Source organism: Pseudorasbora parva, chromosome 9, assembly GCF_024679245.1.
Source record: "Pseudorasbora parva isolate DD20220531a chromosome 9, ASM2467924v1, whole genome shotgun sequence".
NCBI lineage: Eukaryota > Metazoa > Chordata > Actinopteri > Cypriniformes > Gobionidae > Pseudorasbora > Pseudorasbora parva.
In genome coordinates, this window is record NC_090180.1 from 28,726,645 (window position 1) to 28,747,422 (window position 20,778).

Genomic DNA, 20,778 nt, shown 5'->3' on the forward strand with positions numbered 1-20,778 from the left:
AACACACAAAAAGCATACCTGGCTCTTCTCATCAAAGGACCTGTGTTGCCCATTATTAGCAGGTACAGACGACAGAACGGCCGTCTCTTTTGCATAAGAGACGCCCGACTCTTTTCTGCACAACGGAGGAAATCCTGCTGCTGTTTTGAATGTTTTGAACATTTCATGAGCTCTTCATGAGTTCTCAGCGGGTAAAAATAATGCCACATGTACACGCATAAAATGATCGCGTTTAATCCAGCACACAGCGTTGTTTTGAACATTTCATGAGCTCTTCATGAGTTCTCTGGTAAAAAATAATGCCATATGTGTTACACGCATAAAATGATCGCGTTTAATCCAGCACACAGCGTTGTTTTGAATGTTGTGAACATTTCATGAGCTCTTCATGAGTTCTCTGGTAAAAAATAATGCCATATGTACACGCATAAAATGCCCGCGCGTGTAATCCGCACACAGCTTTAGGCTTGTTTGAGATGAGCAAAATCTGCGCAGAATCGATCACCGGTGATCAGCGCGAGATGCATGCCGGTTAGAAATGTGTCCGAGGGCGGTCCGCCTTGCTCTGATGTCATGCCGACGTATGTCAAAAATCTCTCGCGATGGCGAGGCGGATGTGTCGGATTCTGCAGTCGAGCGCAGTTGCTCTCCACCGACTGCGCGGAGCAAAAGCATGATGGGAAACGACTTGCTGACGACACAGCTTAATGCTCATTGGTTTAAATAACCGTGATGCAAGGTGGTTTTTTAATATATTTGAATTTAAAACTCTGGTATCATGTTTTTATGTGTATAAATTATGTGTGCATATTCTCAAACTCTCGGACAGTGCGGTCTTTCTGTGGGTTATGTGATTGTTGTCATATTAATAAAAATATATAAAAACATGTGTGTAATTAAAGTAAAAATGCTTGATAAGCAGGCCTTTCGAAAGGAAATAAATAACAAAAACTTTGGGTGCCTTGTTCATAATATTTATTTTCATATAAAAGCAACAGAACTTAAATTACATCCAGTTTATCAGCAACAGAGCGCACAAGTGTGAATCCCGCGATATCTGCAACTGATCTCGCAGGTGTCTGATCCACTACGAGAAGAGAGAACTCTAATCTCACACACACACACCTGCTCTCGCTGGTGTCTGATCCACTACGAGAAGAGGGAATTGTCCGGCTTGCCTGCACTTTTTTCACTCCTCCCCTCACTGCAGCCGCCTAGTCTCGCCTTTATTTCAGGCGAGGCAAGGCGCATCTCAAACAAGCCTATTGTTTTGCATGTTCGGTAAACGAGCTCCTACGTCATATAAGCCGACCAATCAGGTTGTGAGCGTCTCCCTGTGCCTTTGGTTCGGTAACTTTAGGTTCGCTGTTAAAAATGCCCGTGTGAACGCTAAGCGGACCAGGACTATTATGTTTGTTTTTGTTTTTTGGTCCGGACCAAACTAACCAAACGAACCGAACTACAAGTGTGAACGCACCCTAAGTCAGCTGGGCATACTGTGTTGAGTCAAGGAGGGCATATTCCATTAATATGGAGGACTTTGTAAAACATTTCGCTTCATCTCACCAGAACCACAGAATTATGTTGTTCTGAATCTGAATGTTTGTTTTTGTGAACTTGGTGGTGGCATACCACTGGGTAGATGCAGGTCATACCTGGTACAACTATTGAAGTTTATCATTAGAGTCAGTGTTAAAGGGCTCTAGGTTTTTTTTTTTGTATTGTTGTTCTACTATTATTCTTGTGGTACATGTTTGAACTGTACAACTGCCTAGTCCTGCCTCGTTTTGATAGGTCTAAGTTTACCTCAGCTTTTTTCTTTTGGACTTGATTAGTCCAAGGAGCACTTTGAATACTTGTTTTTCTATTTTTGCTGTATGCTTAATACATATATAATTGTGGACATTTTGGAAAATAAACAACTTTAATTTAATCTATATACATTTTGTGGAAAATGATTTAAAGGATCTGCTGCTAACATCTTGGTGCCAGATACCACAGCACTCCTTCAGTGGTCTAGTGGAGTCCATGCCTCAACAGGTCATGGCTGTTTTGGCAGAAAAGGAAGACCAACACAATATTAGGAAGGTCTTAATGTTATGCCTGATCTGTGCAATTGCCCTGAACAAAACAGCAGATGGACTGAATGAATACTCACTCTTGAACAGTAGGTGATGCGTATGAAACGATGAAATGTTGCGGATACCCCCGGTTTTGCGGGTACAAAAATCAGCACTACACTTATGAACATACTTTATTATAAACTTTATTCAGCATTATACAGGTGTCAAGAAAACACAATTTAAACTTTTCTGAAGACAGTCAATACCCACATTTACATAAAGCAACCCTCCATAATAATAATAATAATAATAATAATAATAATAATAATAATAATAATAATATAAAAGTAGCTTTATAATTGTGCTGATAGTCCATTTAGTTTTGGGCATTTCTCCTTAATGTGGATCTGTGCTGTTCTGGAATGGCTGAATCTTTTGCCACAGTGACGGCACTGATGGGGCTTCTCTCCAGTGTGAATTCTCTCATGTCCTTGAAGGGCTCCTAACTGACTGAATCTCTTTTCACAATATGAACACTTGTAAGGTTTTTCTCCAGTGTGGATCCTTTGGTGCATTTTCAAGAGAGGGGCTGTAGTAAAAGCTTTACCACAATCAGAACACAAATACTCTTTCACACCAGAGTGTATTTTCTGATGGTCTTTAAAACGTCCTGGCCATGCAAACATCTTACCACAAACATAACACAAATAAGGCTTCTCTTGTGTGTGAACTCTTTTGTGGCCCTTTAAATCTGATTCCTGAAAAAACTTCTTATCGCACAGATCACAATCAAATGGCTTTTCTCCAGAGTGAATGAGCTTATGAATTTGAAGACTTTTTGTCCATTTGAAACTCTTTCCACACTGATCACATGTGAATGGCCTCTCATCAGTGTGAATTGTACTGTGGTTCTCAAAAGCTCCTTTCTGTGAGAAACTCTTGCCACACTTAGAGCATGTAAATGGCTTCTCACCAGTGTGATGTCTTTTGTGTATCCGAATGGCTGATTTATATTTGAAACTCTTTCCACACTGATCACATGTAAATGGCTGCTCTTCGTTGTGAATTTGCATGTGACCACTAAGGTTTCCTTTAGTTATAAAACTCTTTCCACAATGAGTGCATGTGAACGGCTTCTCACCAGTGTGGCGTCTTGTGTGAATAATTAAAACTGAATTGCACGAGAAGCTCCTTCCACATTGAGGGCAGTTAAAAGACTTTTTGTCCTTTTTATGTCCTTTTTTTTCTCCGATTATGGCATCATGAAGGTTCTGCATCTGACGTTTCTTCTCCATTTTATTTGATTCTTCACTTTCCTCTTGCACTTTCATCAAGCCTAAACATGAAAATATATATTTTTTATTGTTTTATTATGTCTATTTGTCCTATGCTATTTTTTATTTCTATGAATCTTTAACAACTGTCTATAATTCTGTTAATCTGTCAGAAAATTAAATGTAATCTGTCCTGTAATTAAAGGTCCCGTTTTTCGCGATTCCATCTTTCAAACTTTAGTTCATGTGAAATGTTGCTGTTGGAGCATAAATAATACCTGTAAAATTATAAAGCTCAAAGTTCAATGCCAAGCGAGATATTTTATTTAACAGAAGTTCCCTTTCAAAGCCTACAGCGAACGGCCGGTTTGGACTACACCCCTGCACTTCCTTCAGGAATGACGTCACTAGAACCGTTTGTTGACTAACCCTCCCCACAAGTACATGCAAAATAGGGGGTGTGGTCTTGTTGCTCTCCCACGTGGAGAAGAGCGCGCATTCAGCGCTTGCATCTCCCCATTATGGTAAGAGGCGGGACCTTTCCGGGCAAAATGCGCTAAGCTGCTGTCCAATCACAACACGGCAAGCGCTGACCCAATCAGAACTCGTTACGTATTTCTGAAGGAGGGACTTCATAGAACAAGGAAATCATCAGGCCGTTTTTAGGACAGAGAAAACAGCAATGTACAGATAAGTAAATTGTGTGAAAAATACTGTTTTTTACACGCGAAACATGAACTCATGTTATATTGCACACTGTAAACATAATCAAAGCTTCGAAAACACGCGAAGAACGGGACCTTTAATGAAGAATCAAGAATGGACACCAACCTCTTTGCTCCTCTGTATCTTTATCTTTCACTCCATGTGCTTCTGAATTTCTAATATCATTATAGCCCCCTTCAATAATCTCCATCTTTACAACAGCTTTCAGTTGGGAATGGCTTGGATGAAGGTGTGAGCAGTGATTGCTATGAGGTATGGAGGACCAAATCTGAAAATAAAGTGATACAGTACAGATAATTACTTCAATTAATTTCACATTAACTTTATTCAATGATTAAACAAATTAAATGTTACTATACTATTTGTACAAACTATTTCTATATGAGGACACCAAGAAATCTAAATATTTCAGTATTTATCTTATATAATTTTTTGTGCACTTTTTTCACCTTCAGGGCTCAACAATAAGGACTGCCCGATGGCAAAGGGCCAGCTTGAAAGACACTCAGGCCAGTTGATGAAACTGTCACTTGCCTGCTATCTAACTTGTACTTGGAAGAAGTCAAAATAGTCAAAATTATTGGTACAAGGTGATGTTTTTTTTCCATCAGCCCTTATAGTTTACGTGACTGTTTTAGATCATGTTTTAGGATAGCGTTTTAAAGAAACGCTAACGTGAAAATTCTCAATAGGATTCAAGTAAGTTGCACAGTGATTCGTGCCAAAAAACAACACTTCAATGCTTTTGTAGCCTGGATGCAAGCCAAACTTAGCCCCGCCCACAAAATTTGAGGTCGGAATTTCTTTCTGGACTTGATCTGTTGAGGAGCAAATATGCTCAGAAACAGAGCTGTTCGGACCAATCAAATTGTCAGGGTGGGCTCTATACAATGATGACAGATGATCCACTGTAACGTAATCATTCGCATCACCAAAGAGCGCTTGGGTGGAATTTGTTTACTAAACGGAGAACTTGTTCGTATATGCATTCACCTTTACTATTCCTCTCAAAAATGATGATTGTGTTGGTAAGTACTCTTTTTTTCCTTAAAATCTTTTTACAATACCAGCAAAGATTGTTTACACTTATCTTTCTCTATTCTACTTCTTCCAACATGCATGCAGTTGAATTCTGTTGACAATCCATCACTTCCTTAGCCTAGAAATCTAGACGCACACTAGCGGCAGAAAATCTAATCTGCCGCGAGTATCGTCTAGCAACTCTCAATACACGTTTGAGCTGTAAAAACCAAACTCTGGTCAGGCCAATCACATCGTGTATAGAGTCAGTGGGCAGGGCTTAACATAATGATGGCCGAGTTGCGCTTGCGTGCTACTAGTAAACACAGAAGCTGGCGAATGCCGGTCTTTCGAATCAGCTTTAACCGCGACTCTGGAAGACTTGGAGTTAAGCTTTTCTCTAAGAAAAGAACAAAGAACCGCACTGAAGTCATTCTTAAAAAGGGAAGATGTGTTCAGAGTTTTGCCGACCGGATACGGCGAATCAACTAGATCCGCTTCACCTTTGTTGTTCTGGTTGGTTGTAGCGCTATCCTATTACGTGCAGAGGGAGTTTGAAAGACAACCGTTAATCCCGCCCCTCGGATTGAGCCCTGTCTATGGTGAGTTTCCAGACCAAACATCTTGATGTGGGTCTGGCTTGTCAGGCTATCACTTCCTGTGGTGCTGCTCTGCTTGCAACCCAGGCTCGTGCTCTACCTCATCAGTTTATCTGTTTGTTTTCTGTTCGAATTTTTCCTGTTTTAATTTATTTTGATAACAAATTTTATTATGATTGTCTGAAGCTCACATGCCAATGATCGCCCGACTTGCTTGCTTAGTAACTGTTGTATGGGGTTACTGGCTAGTGCACACTACACGCAGGTGTGGAAACATGGTATACGGTATACGCCCATCAGCTATACCCGAGACACTTTGCTTGCGCTTCATCATGAGGGATTACCTCTACTGAACTTGCCTGACTGCGTGAGGGTACAACCTGAACAAAATGGATGGCAAAGGAAAAGAGGCCAAAGGAACACGGCAGCGTCTGTGACGACAAGAAAATAGACCACCTTTACCATCAATGACCCTGTGTAATGCAAGATCCCTGCATGGAAAGATGAAGAAACTTTGTGTTAACTACAAAGTATGCTTTTTGTATCCCACTTAGGGCTGGGTGATAAACCGATAATGATATGTATTGCGATAGACACGTAATCGATATCAATAAAAAAAATGTGTTCAATGTTTTTTTTCTTCATAGGAAGAAACCAGAGCTTTCAAAGCAAGTTTGGTTGCATGAACAAAGGCACTCATTCTCTGGTAACCTAGCAATGTAGGGAGTGACACGCTAACAGCCAATCATGTAACCATATCAAGTTTGGGGATCACCCGAAAATGAGTGCCGCTGCTAGTGAGTATGGCAGCAAACAGGAAAACAAGTCAGCTCGCCAGTATGGCAGTTTTTAGGATTTTATAAGTTTGACTGTAGTCAGACCAATGTTTTCTGCAAATTATGCAAGACCATTGTCCCGACCAAGACAGGTAATACCACAAACTTGTGTAAACACCTTAAGCCTTATTTATACTTTAGTCTGGCTACACGTGCGCCTCGTCCGTTTGAGGAGGTGTTTATACTAACTCGACACGCTCGCCGTTGTGCTATTCTTTGAAACGACATGAGGTAAAGTTGGAGGTAAAGTTACTCTGCATCAGTGCCTTATGACAAAGCATCTAAATGGTACAAAGAAGTAACGGAGGCACTGCACCTTAATGTTTAGAGATAATTGTTAAGTGTTCATTGTGACTTTAGACTTATGTTTATATTTTAATTATTTGAGTGATTTCTATGGTTGTGTTGGCATTTCTGCCTTTATAACTAAGGGGATTATAATCAAAGGAAGGTTAAGTTTAAAATAAAAATGTTTAAATGTAATATTTTCTCCTGGTCCTTATTTTAAACAGGTCATAAAAAATATCAATAATTATCGATATCGACCAAAATGAAACGCTTATATCGTGAAACAGTTTTCAGCCAAACTGCCCACCGCTAATCGCACTTCAAGTTTGATGGTGTTTACGGAAACATGGCTGCACCAGGATATCACCGACTAAGCCTTGGACCATAAACTTGCTTAGCTATAGTTGCAAGCACATATAGAGTAACGTGTTTCAACGTTCAAAGTGTATGGCAATGTTTCAGCTGTCAAACAGTTAAAAGATGCTTTTAAAGTTTAAAACTTACTGTTGTCTAGATCTAAGATTCCAGCACTCTGCTAGTGGTCTGCCCATGCAATGCGGCGCATATCCAGCAGCACAAAGCTGCCTGTAGACGCCTGTCTGTAATGCCAGGAAAAAAATACAGACGAACACGGCAGCCTTGTATCACCCGCGCAAATATCGGCACAATATATTGTGTCCCCGATATATCGGCCGATCCCTATAATCAATAGATATCAAACGATCTGTAACAATGCAATACTATCACATCCTTGTTTCGCAAGGAAGTTTTCATATAGAAGGATATTCTTAGATTACCATGCCCATATCAAAAGCTCAAGTGAAAGTTGATTTCTCAATTCATGACCGACCCCTTTACTCCAAAAATCTGGCATTTTGTGCCTTTAGTGGCTAATAATTGTTTTCTGATTGATTGCACATTTCGAATGGTTTACTTTATTATTCACTGATTCGTGGTACCTTATTTTAGGGCTGCAACAAAGAATCTATACAATTTGATTACATTTTACATTTACATTTAGTCATTTAGCAGACGCTGTTATCCAAAGCGACTTACAAAAAAGGGGAGAGCAATAGAAGCAACGAAATAAACAAGGCCAACAACCTGTAAGAGCTGTAAGAAGTCTCAGTTAATTAGCACAGTACACAATTTATTTTATTTATTTATTTTTTTGTGGACAAACAAACAAAAATGTATGGATAGTTAAGTGCTATTCTTTATTGGTCAGGTGCAATTGGAAGAGATGTTTCTTAAGATGTTTTTTTTAAAATGGGTACAGACTCAGCTGCACGAATTGAGATCGGCAGTTCATTCCACCAGGTGGGAACGGTCCAGGAAAATGTCCGTGAGATTGATTTCATGCCTCTTTGGGATGGAACCAAGAGGCGTCGCTCACGCGCAGAACGCAAGATTCTGGAGGGTGTGTAAGTCTGAGCAAGCGAGTTTAGGTATAACTGATTAGGGGTGTAACGATTCGTTTTAACAACGATTCGATTCGTATCAAGATTTGAGGCTGTTGGTACGATTTAAGGATGATATTGGTTCATTTAGAACGATATGATCCGAAACGATTCAGTGACTTGAAATCGATTCAGTAACTTTTTAACCAAAAATTTAAATCAGTGTGACTGATTTATTTCAGTCGAATCCAATTGTTAAAACCAATCGTTACACCCCTAAATTTGATTATTAAAAGAATTGGCAACGAATTTCATTATTGATTCGACTGTGTCGCGCGACTATTACGCCACTCAATTTGACATAGAGATGTTTAAGCATTAAAAATGCGGTTGAGTGTGAAGCAGAGTGGAGCAGAGGTAGAGAAAAGAGCACAAGAGTACCAGGGTGATGATTCAGACAAAAACATCTTCGAGTCCTTGATGAGGAGGAATGGAGTTAAACAGCAGGGTAGGCTACGTCACTACAGAATCCTACTTTTGTTCCGTTTTGAAGTGAGGAGCATAAAGTCCCTCCAGTAGCTCTTTGTAGCTTTGACCGTTGAATACTTGTAATCATGTCTCTAATGTGCTCATTTGAGTTTTTGTTAATTTTAGTTTGATTGCCATGAATAGGATTTTACACTGTAAATGCACAGCCATAAACTTTCTGTTTAATAATGATATTATAGCTTACTTAGTAATAAATATAAATAATAATATTTTGACCTCTTTTTCAGTAAATCATCACAGCTTCGTATGGACAGATATGTGCAAACAGCTACTTCATGTTCCACTGAGGAAGCAGCGAGTTTTCAGAGAGCATTTTAAACATGATTGTCACAGACATGCGCCCACTGTCCATGGTGGAGGATGATGGCTTTAAAGCGATGAGCTTCCTTCAAGACCCTTCTTCACAAAAAAGATGGAGAAAAAGTATGAAAGCATCAAAGGCAAGTTGATAAAAGCCCTGCAGGAGACTGACAGTGTTGCACTCACAACTGATATTTGGACGAGTGTCGCAACAGAGGCTTATCTGGGGGTGCCGTGTCACAATCTTTGGGAGGATTGGGAAATGTTGTTCCACTACCTGACAACAATGCCCCTTGATGAGAGACACACGGCTGCTAATATTGCAAAGTGGATTGATGATGTAATTGCCAATTTCGACATTCCGCCAGAGAAAATCAAGGCTGTTGTTAACGACAATGGTGCTAATGCTGTAGAGGCAGCGAAGATTTTGCAAGAAAGTGGGAATCAGTGCGATGTGCAGGGCACACCCTCAACTTGGTTGTACAAAGCTCTCTAAAGAACCACCAAGCTATCTCAAGTGTCTGGCTTCTGTAAGATGCCTTGTTGAACATTTTAAAAAGAGTGAATTAGCATGCACCAAGTTGAAGGAGAAGCAGAAGCAAATGGGCACAGAGACAAACATGCTAGTGCAAGATGTTTGCACACAGTGGAACAACATCTATCAGGCTGCTAGAACAAAGATGGCCGGTCACTGCTACACACTTGGTCAGAGTGTGACTCATAGCAAAACACTACTTTGACCTCAAGCCTGAACAGTGGAGCCTGATTGAGGAGCTAAACCAGGTTCTTGAGCCTTTTGAAGCAGCCACAGTGTTTCTGAGCGGACAGAAATGTGTTAAATTTTTCTGCACTTCCAGAGCTAATGCACAGACTTAAGATCACTGTACAGAGTCCAGATCTTGAGACTGCACCAGTGAGGTCATTCCAGGCCCATGCAACAGAACAGATCACAGCAAGATGGCAAGGACTGACAGAGTTTACACCTGAATCTCCAAACATTACCCTGCTTGCTTTTGCTCTTGATCCCAGGTTTCGAAAACTGAAGTTCTTGACTGCTGACCCAGTACTCAAGGTCCAAAGCACAGTACAAACCATGGCACTAGCTGTTACTGTCAAAAAGCAAGCCAGGCAGATTTTAATTATTTTACAACTATTCCACAGATCTTGATATATTTCGGAGAACATCACCTGTCCAAGAAGGAGAATCCACTGTCATGGTAAAAATGAATGCAGCCTATCCAACACTGGCAAAGCTGGCAAAGACCATGATGTGTATTCCGGCCACATCCATGCAATCAGAGCGTCTGTTTTCAGCAGCAGGAAACATTGCTTCAAAGCGCAGGGCAAGCCTTAGTTCTGAGCATGTTGACATGCTTACTTTCTACATTGCAATCACATGCTCTTTTAAAGACTTGCCCACACATTGAGAGAGAAACAATTCAATTCACATGAATATATTGGCTTAAAGCACTCAGCATGAAACCATGCATGGACTCTTGTTCCAAGTTCCTGTCCATGTGTTTTTGCTTCCTAAATGCTACAAAGCATTCCAAGAAGAAGACTTATGTTGAGAACTTTTAGTTATCTTTTAGTTCTGAAAGTTAAGTTGCATGACTTAAAGGCAATGTTTTATTATTATTATTATTATTATTATTATTATTATTATTATTATTATTATTATTAATTTAATGTATGCCTTAGTTTTGATACTTTAAAAAAGTAATTTGAAAGTAATTTGATTTGTTTTTGCATCTCAGAAAATGCTTTATTTTAAACCCTAAATGAATGGCACTTAAATGCACTTTCATTGTTCACAATACAAGTACAGACAGAGAAACAATGGGTAATAACTTAATGTTAATTTTGATGAATGCATTGCATACTATGCACTTAAAAAAAAAACTTCTAAAAACAAGGAAACAGTTGTTCTTTTTAAGAGACCTAAGAGTCTTATTTTCTCTTGCATATTAAATATTGCACTTTAATTTAAATTAAGCAAAAATAAATTTTATCTGATTACTCGATTAATCAATTAAATTTTCGGTAGAATACTCGATTGCTAAAATATTCGATAGCTACAGCACTAAAATATAGAAATGCAAGAGGTTCAACCTGGCGCTCAGGTAGAGTTAAATAGTCCATAATAGGTGCTCTTGGGACAGGGAAAAGTCCAATGACACAAAAAAGTTAGGTCCAAGGCACTTGATGTAAACAAAGGAGAAGGATAGAATCAAAAAGCCTTTATTAGGTATGGCTTAAGTAATTTTTAAAATTACCAAGCCAACATGTCCTCTATCCAAAAGTCTCACATGCTCCAAAACCTCTATTTGTAGTAGGGAATCATTCTTATTGTGCATATGAAAAAGTGTTGGGCTATCTGATAATCAGGATTACTGGTACGAATAGCATACTTATCCTCCAGCAATCATTTATGCAGACGTCTTTTTGTATGACCTGCATAAAACACATCCTTACATGGGCAAGACAAGCGAGAAATGACAAATGTGGTGTTACAGTTTATGAAATCTTTTACCTTGAATGTTTTGTTAGATTTAAAATCCATAAAGGTTTTCGAGGGGATGACATTATTACAATGGGGGCAGTTCATGCATCGGTATAACCCGATTTGTCTCTTAAGCCAACTTTCTTTCTTCTCAGAAGGAAGATAGCTACGTACCAACTTATCACAAAGAGTCGGGGTCCTTCTGTAAGAAACCAAAGGAGGTTAAGGAAAGACTTGTTGGAGAGCAGGGTCAGAATTATTTATGTTGGTTTCTACATAGTTAATTCCTGTAGACCTGATTGCATCATTGGGTTAATTGATTGTATTAGGCCTCATTAGGCTAATTGAATGTTCTCAGTCTATGGGTGGGGTTCAACTTATAAGTTGGTGTCATGCTCATTCTTTGTGTTGCTTTGCCCTGAAGACCATTTGTTGGTTGAAACATGTTGGCTCTTCTATTTTTTTTAAATGACTTAAGCCATACCAAATAAAGGCTTTTTAATTAATTCCTTCTCCTCCATTTATGTCTGACTGAGTCCCTTGGACCTGCCTTTTTGTGTTTTAGGAATAGGAATGTTGTCCTATTTTTGTCTAATACAGACTTTAAGTTGCTCAACTGTCTTAAGTCTTCTTTGTCGCATCTTCCTCTTTATGATGCGACAAATGCTTTTTTATGGGTAAAAGATCTGGACTGCAGGCTGGCCATTTCAGTACCCAGATCCTTCTTCTATGCAGGCATTGATTGTCATGTTGAAAAATGCAAGGTCTTCCCTGAAAGAGGCAACATCATCTGGAGGGGAGCATGTGTTGTCCTAGAACTTGGATATACCTTTCAGCATTGATGGTGTTTTTTCAGATGTTCAAAATGCCCATGCCACATGCACTCTATCATCAGAAATGCTGATACTTCTTCTGAACTGAGCATTTCTGAAGTCTTAAGTTATTTACTCCGGATGACATGGCTTCCCAGGTTTCCAAAAAGAACTTCAAATTTTGATTCATCTGACCGCAGAACAGTTTGCCTAGCCTGACAAGCTCACCATTGACAGGGCTCAATCCGAGGGGCGGGATAAACGGTTGTCTTTCAAACTCCCTTTGCACGTGATAGGATAGAGCTACAACCAACCAGAGCAAAGAAGGTGAAACAGAGCTTGTTGATAGAATAAACACTTGCCTTTCTGATAAAAGAAGAAAAAACTTCTTTTATCAGAGAAAAGCTTAACTCCAAGTCTCCCAGAGTCGTGTTCAAAGCTGATCCGAAAGGCCGTCAGTTTCTGTGTTTACTACAAGCACGCAAACGCAACCCGGCCATCGTCATTATGGCCCCACCCACTGACTCTATACACAATGTGATTGGCCCGGCAAGAGTTTAGCGATGACAGCTCAGAAGGGTATTGAGAGTTGCTAGACGACACTCGCGGGCAGATTAGATTTGCTGCCGCTAGGGTGCGTCTAGATTTCTAGGCTACAGTTTTCCACTTTGCTACAGTCCATTTTAAATGAGTACTGGCCCAGGAAAACACCTGCGCTTCTGGATCATGTTTAGATATTGCTTCTTTTTGGACCTCTGAATCTTTGGATGATAGTATGCACTGTAGATGATGATAACTTCAAACTCTTTGAAATTTTTCTTGGAGAAAATCCTTTCTGATATTGCTCCATTATTTTTCGCCGCAGCATTGGGGGAATTGGTGATCCTCTGCCCATCTTGACTTCTGAGAGACACTGCCACTCTGAGAGGCTCTTTTTAATACCCAATTATGTTGCCAGTGGACCTAAGTTGCAAATTGGTCCTCCAGCTGTTCCATATATGAACATTTAACTTGCCCTGCCAATTATTGCTACCTGTCCCAAATTTTTTAGAATGTGTAGCTCTCATGAAATCCAAAACCAGCCAATATTTGCCATGAAATTTTAAAATGTTCCACTTTCAACATTTGATATGTTATCTATATTTTGTTGTAAAGAAAAAAATATACGTTTGAGATGTGTAAATTATTGCATTCCTTTTTATTCACAATTTGTATAGTGTTCCAACTTTTTTTGAATCAGGTTTGTATAAACCTGCTGCCATCTCTGCTCTTAATATTAATCAAACAAAAGACAGGTAAAATCACTCACTGCTCTTTAGCTTTAATAAGGACTCATTATATTTATTATAAATGATATTTAATTCATAAGGAATGTTGTATGCAAGATTGTTATAAGGAAGGCATATATCATTAATTGAAAATAAGATATGGTGTTCTTCTTTAGGAGTGTTTTTTTTATATTTAATTTTAAGATTTAAAAAAAAATGTGATCAGAGCAGTTAAATCTGTGTATTGCATGTTCAAATTTTAATATTCATATTAATAGGTTACTACAGTAGATGTTTTCAGCAGGAGTATAATGTGTTTGGAGAAATCTTAACGCATTACAATTGAACTTAACCCATCAGATTTAGAACTAACTAGACTAATACTAAAACAATTCAAATGACTAAAACATGATTAAAACTAAATGTCATTTAAGTCAAATCACTATGACTAAAACTAAATCAAAATTTGCTGACAAAATTAACACTGCTCTGTTGTCATGTATATATTATGCGCCTTATTATTTTTAACTTATTTTATAGCACTTGGTCATCTTAAGCTGTGCTTAAATATGGTGTATAAATGAACTTAACTTGCACTTACTACAATGATGGTAATAATTTAATGAATAAGTTAAGTGCGAGTGTGTGTTTTTTTGTGTTTAAAAAAGAACTATGGAGACATGACAACATTTGTAGGGATAAAAAGGAAAACTCTGACGTAGGAACAAAAAAAACGCGCATCCGAACTGTTTCTTCCAATACAGACATCATCAGACGGAGTCCAAAATGTTATCCATAACGTCACTGCCCACGTTCACGTTCGAGGGGATGAGATAGTGAATCTCCATATTTACGTTTGCTCGAAAAGGACGCGTGAACAACCTCAACATCGCTATATTGCACAGAAATGGAGGGAACTGGGTCGCTTTGTCTTGGCAGCTAAGAAAATTAACCAAACAATTAGAGGACTCAAAGACCAAATTTAACCTGGCAACGGCAACAGCAGCAGATAAAAAAGTGTCACACTTTAACTAAGACATTCAACCACAGTGAAAATAGGCTTTTCACTCAAAGCAGCAATTGAGACCTGGGTTGGTCATGAAGGTGTCAGATGTTGTTGCTGGAAAAAAAAGACTAAGAAGTTTAAGGAGCTTCTCGACAAAATGTGGTCAAACTATGTTGCAACAAATGCCCAGTTTCATGGAACAAAACAAATGAAACAAAGATGAGTCTTTCTTTACCTAAAGACATTCTTGCGCTGCAGAATCATCTGAGGACTATAGAAGATAAAGCAAAGGCACCATAAAAACAATTCAATTGAATGTAAAGTGGATAATCCACAACTGCTCAAATCCACCAACTTGCAAAAGCATGTGGCAACATTGTAGGTGAGAAGATTCAGCTGCTGGACCTCTCCAACCAAGAGTTTGAGCAGGTAGCAAATTTTTTGGGACACGACATCAGATTACACTGCAACTACTACAGGCAGACTGATAAAACCTTCCAAGTAGCTAAAGTTGGAAAGATTCTATTTGCAATGGAAAGTGGAGCCGAAGCACAAAGGAAACAACCCTGGATTCAGCAGTCTATGGTCTGCACCGTAAAAAAATAAAATATTGTGTCTCTTATAAGCATCATATGACTTCTAACTACAAACAGAGATTTAACCCAAACAGAGATTTAATCAAGGAGCGAAGGAGTGCCACTCCAGTATATAACATTGTCTATGTTGTACCATACTGTCTGCAATACTAGTTAACTGTAACATATACCACAACATAGGCACTGTATAAATTGTAAGTGGGTTAATATACTTCTTCCATTAAGTGCAACAACTTTAAGAAAATGTTTAAAGTGGGCACTTCTATGGAGCCCCTTACATGACATGCAAGAAAAAAAGGTAAATAGTGCGTACGATTGACTATTTAGTTCCCTTGATTTAAAAATCGTGCGCACGTTATACTAATTTGTTCCCTCGATTTAAGAATTGTGCGCACGATTTAGTAAATCGAGGGAACAAATTAGTAAATCATGTGCACGATTTAGCCTACTCGTTTTTTACTGCAGGTCATGTGCACACTTCACATAAGTAACATAAATATGTATTTGTCTTCAGTGTCTGAACACTGACATATATGACCACAAAGAGGAAAGCACACTAGACCAGCCGTCAAAGATTAAACCACAAAGAAAGAGACTCATAAACAAAGGCACTGATGGTATGATTACTTTAGCTAACTTTATTCTATTGAATTGGTACCAGTACTTAAACAATACTGGGTTTAGTCCTGATTTAGACATGGTCCTGCTCAATGCTCTTTGTGACTAAAGTTTTTCGATGTTTTTTTTTAAATTCTGCCCGTCTGGAGCTTTTCAGTTGGAACTTTACAAGGGGTCATATAATGCCATTTTTGTACAAGCTAATATGATTCTTTAGGGTTTAAATTAAAGGTTTGTAATATACTTTAATCCTAAACTGATATGCAAAAAATTATAATATACTAAAATTCACATTAGTATTGTAAGAAAACACTTATTTTACCTGGTAAAAAAACAGCAATGTTTTCAGCACGCCGTTTAAGTGCAAGTGTCTTTAAATGACAATGAGCTTTGCTCACCCCACCCTCTCTGTTCTGTGCGTACACCGTTTCTAACACAATAACCATAACGTGTTGTTTATTTTAAATGTGGGATTCTGAATTATATTGAGAACCTCGTACATAGAAAACATGCTGTATTGTACCGTGAGTGTAAACCTTAGCTTCATTCATTATGAAGCGTGCAGCTAGCGATTTGCAAAGATTTATATAAATATTAAGAATAAGGTTGATAAAACTTTACACTCACTTCCGTTCTTCTGGAGGTGCAGCATGAACACGAAAGTTGGTACCGATTAGGTATATATATATAAAATATCGTTGCTAGGCAACGTGTGGGAGAGGACCACAACCACAAATCATGTTAACTGTACTATTAGATTTAGATTTTATTTTATTTTATTATGTTTGTGACTAACAGTCAGAGCTACAATTGGGACTGTTGCTGATTGCTGGCAGCCACAGAGAGGACGTTGTTCACCGTTTTCCACCACTTCTCTGATGTTTATGTTTGAATTGTTGCGGTTGGTTCTGGTTTGAAGGACATTTCATGTTGCTCGCTGCGACTGCTCTCTCTTCTGGGTATCGGCTGCTCACTGGTGGTCTCCCTCGGGCTTGAGCTGCATGTTAGCTGAAGTTTGCACCGGCTTTCGATATTGTGGCGGACCACATAGACTACTGTAGTAGTCTGAACATGGATCCTATTTCAATAACTTAATTACAATTTTACAAACTATTAAAATGACTAAAGAAAAAATAAAATAAATAAATTATGTGAATTAAATTTTTCACAATGAAAACAAGCAGGATAAATTACCAGATGACTACTGATTTTCCATTAATACACTAAATTTTCATATTTTAAAGGAACCCATATATGTAATGAAACTTACCGATTGCAAGATGTAGTCTATGGCCAAAGCACTGTAATCTTTGTCCATTTGTTTAGAGCGACAGCCTTCACAATGTTCGACCCATTGTCAGTGGTTATTGACACTTGCTGCTCCTCACAAAGTCCCCAGGAAGCAAGAGCATCTCTCAAACCCTGAGACAGATTCTCTCCAGTGTGGTCATCAGGAAAATATTAAGTTTGCAAGCATCGGCTTTTCATTTAGAAATCGTCATTAATAAAGTGCACCGTTGATCTTACTTTTTGTACACTTTATGAGCACCACTTACCCATCCTCTGATGGCTACTTCCAGCAGGATAATGCACTGCCACATGTCACAAAGCTCCAATTTAAAATTGGTTTCTTGAACATAAAAATGAGTCCACTGTACTAAAATGGCCCTCAAAGTCACCAGATCTCAACCCAATAGAGCATCTTTGGGATGTGGTGGAACGGGAGCTTCGTGTCCTGGATGTGCATCCCACAAATCTCCATCAACTGCAAGATGCTATCAAATAATAATAATAATAATAATAATAGATTTTATTTATAATGCACTTTTCATTCCGAAGAATCTCAAAGTGCAACAGGGGGGGGGGGGGGGGGGTTGTTGGGGGTTGTGAATGATTTTTTCATTCACAAAAAATGAATAACAAGTAAAAATATAGAATACCAAACAGTCAACCAACACAGAAAACAGAACAGAAACAGAGCTGATGGTGAACAGAAACAGAGCTGATGGTGAACAGAAACAGAGCTGATGGTGGACAGAAAACAGCTGATGGTGGAAGTCTCTGTTAGCTCCGCAGCACACTGTGGTCCACTCCATGTTTCAGATTTCTCCCAGCGGCAGTGTCCCGATGACATCGCCGAGGCACGACAGCTGAAAACCAGATGATGGGTCTTCTTCATGATGATTCAAACGATGGGGATCGCTGCAGCACCATGCAGGAGGCAGAACATTCCTCCGGGCACTTCTGTGGACACACCGGGGCCGGCGCAGATGTCCAAGCCGCTCCACGGTCGCAATGTAGGACGGAAAAGCAGCGCAGCCGAGAAGCGGAACATCCCAACATCATGCCGGACGCCGACGACGAGAGTCCGGATAACGCTAGCCCGGTGCAAACTTCAGCCACCATGCAGCCCAAGCCCAAGGGAGACCACCGCGGCGAGAAACATCAAATGTCCTCCAAACCAGAAACCAACCGCAGCAATTCAAACGTAAACATTAGAGAAGCGGTTGAAAACGGCGAAACGACGAACAACGACCGCTCAACGACCTCTCAGTGGCTGCCAGCAATCAGCAACAGTCCCAATTGTAGCTCTGACTGTTAGACTAGTCACAAACATAAGGAAATAAAATAAAATGTAAATCTAATAGTACATTAACATGATTTGTTGATCAAATCAATATGGGCCAACATTTCTAAAGAATGCTTTCAGCACCTTGTTGAATCAATGCCACGTAGAATTAAGGCAGTTCTGAAGGCGAAAGGGGTCAAAGACAGCATTAGTATGGTGTTCCTAATAATCCTTTAGGTGAGTGTATGTATATTTTATATATATGTATATATATATACACTCACCTAAAGGATATTGATAGAATAGCCTGCCCTTACAATTTCATTGGTCCGAACAGTTTCGTTTCGGGCATAATTACTCCTCTATGGATCAAGTCCAGATCGAACTGCCCAAGCTCAAATGTTGTGGGCGGGGCTTAGTTCAGCTGGCATCCAGGCTAGAGTGCCTGGGCAAAAAGCCTGCATATTGTGCATCACATGAGTCCCCAGCACTGAAGAACCACACCTGGAAGGATGTCAAGTATTATGTTTACAATGAGATAATTAAATTCAAGAGAAGGCTGTTTCAGAATGTTTAAGGATGCTGCTAAAGTTTGTCGTGGCTTCAGAGAGGAGAAGTTTGATTTTCTGCTGTGGTTCTGTCAGTGTTCAGCACAAGTTAGTTGTAGCATTTAAAATTTGTTTATTCACCCATGCACACTGTGAACTTTAAAGGACATATACAGGTCCTTCTAAAAAATTAGCATATTATGATAAAGTTCATTATTTTCAATAATGTAATGATAAAAATTAAACCTTCATATATTTTAGATTCATTGCACACCAACTGAAATATTTCAGGTCTGTTATTGTTTTAATACTGATGATTTTGGCATACAGCTCATGAAAACCCAAAATTCCTATCTCAAAAAAATTGTATATCATGAAAAGGTTCTCTTAACGAGCTTAACCTAATCATCTGATCAACTAATTAACTCTAAACACCTGCAAAATATTCCTGAGGCTTTTAAAAACTCCCAGCCTGGTCCATTACTCAAAACCGCAATCATGGGTAAGACTGCCGACCCGACTGCTGTCCAGAAGGCCATCATTGACACCCTCAAGCGAGAGGGTAAGACACAGAAAGAAATTTCTGAACGCATAGGCTGTTCCCAGTTGGCTGTTTGCTATCAGGAGTTTTCGGAGCACTTCATGTTTCCATCTGCTGAAAAGCTTTATGGAGATGAAGATTTGTTTTTTTTAGCACGACCTGGCACCTGCTCACAGTGCCAAAACCACTGGTAAATGGTTTACTAACCATGGTATTAGTGTGTTCAATTGGCCTGCCAACTCTCCTGACCTGAACCCCATAGAGAATCTGTGGGATATTGTGAAGAGAAAGTTGAGCTAAACGTCACCTAAATCTCTCAGAAAACTCCTGGTGCTCCCGATGGCCAGTCCACCCCTGGAGTGTGTCCAGATTTCCCAGAAAAATGTTTTAGTGTGTATGATGCTACATGCTTGGCAAACCTATTTTTGTGCAGTTTCTCCCATTATTCTTTGCAGGACCAAGCTCCATCAGGTTGGATGTGGAGTGTCGGTGTACAGTCATTTTCAGATCTTTCCAGAGATGTTTAATCAGGTTCAATTCGGGGCTCTGGCTGGGTCACTTAAAGGGGGGGTGAAATGCTGTTTCATGCATACTCAGCTTTTCACACTGTTAAAGACTTGGATTCTCATCCTAAACATAGACAAAGTTTCAAAAACTAATGTTGGACGTTTGATAGAGTATTTCTGTGTTAAAAATACTCCTTCCGGCGTGACTAGAGCGAAAGAGGAAATGCATGCCCGGAAACACTCGCTCAGATGCAGATCCAGTCGATCCAGGCGCCGCGCTCCACTTTATTCCTATGGTTGACGTCGAGCGACTTTAATGCTTCAGCACAGCATTCCGGGAAGGCAGCGCTGCATTTGACCCGATTTGAACGCAGATATGACGGGAAGCTTCACAACATCGTTTCAGTCGCGTCACAAAAGTGGATCTCCACCGTTCACTGCTGTCAGGACTTTACCAAATCATACCAAAGAAGTGTGTTTTTGACGGAGCGGTCCCAGCGATAAAGGTTCGGTCCTGCTTTGGAAGCAGCCGGTGAGTTAAACTGCTTCAAATGTCTGCGCTGTTGGCTCGTCGCGTGAGTAAACATCAGTAAACGACATGATCGCGTGCTTCGTCATTTAAATGCGCTAACGGACTTTATTGTTGTTCTATGTAAGTTATAACGTTACACTAGTCTGACGTGCAAAACCGTTTTGCTTGCTACTGCTAAGTTTTAGTCCCATACAATAGTCCATAAACCGAATCATGTCCTCATA

General features: G+C 39.5%; 1 protein-coding gene across 1 annotated transcript; it reads right to left on the reverse strand.

Moving 5' to 3' along the window:
* Positions 1–2,416: 2,416 nt before the first annotated feature.
* On the reverse strand, positions 2,417–11,790 carry LOC137089845 (gastrula zinc finger protein XlCGF26.1-like). The gene is made up of 3 exons (XM_067453415.1): positions 11,733–11,790; positions 4,169–4,331; positions 2,417–3,399 (listed from the first exon to the last, which is right to left on the reverse strand). The coding sequence occupies exons 2-3, from the start codon at positions 4,251–4,253 to the stop codon at positions 2,417–2,419; spliced, it is 1,068 nt and encodes a 355-aa protein (XP_067309516.1). The 5' UTR covers positions 4,254–4,331; positions 11,733–11,790.
* Positions 11,791–20,778: the final 8,988 nt, after the last annotated feature.

Bases quoted from the DNA above. Each gene is read 5' to 3' on its own strand.
- LOC137089845 (XM_067453415.1), bottom strand. From the start codon at position 4,253: ATGGAGATTATTGAAGGGGGCTATAATGATATTAGAAATTCAGAAGCA. The intron at 3,400-4,168 runs GTTGGTGTCCAT...TTTCATGTTTAG, and splicing joins AGATACAGAGGAGCAAAGAG to GCTTGATGAAAGTGCAAGAG.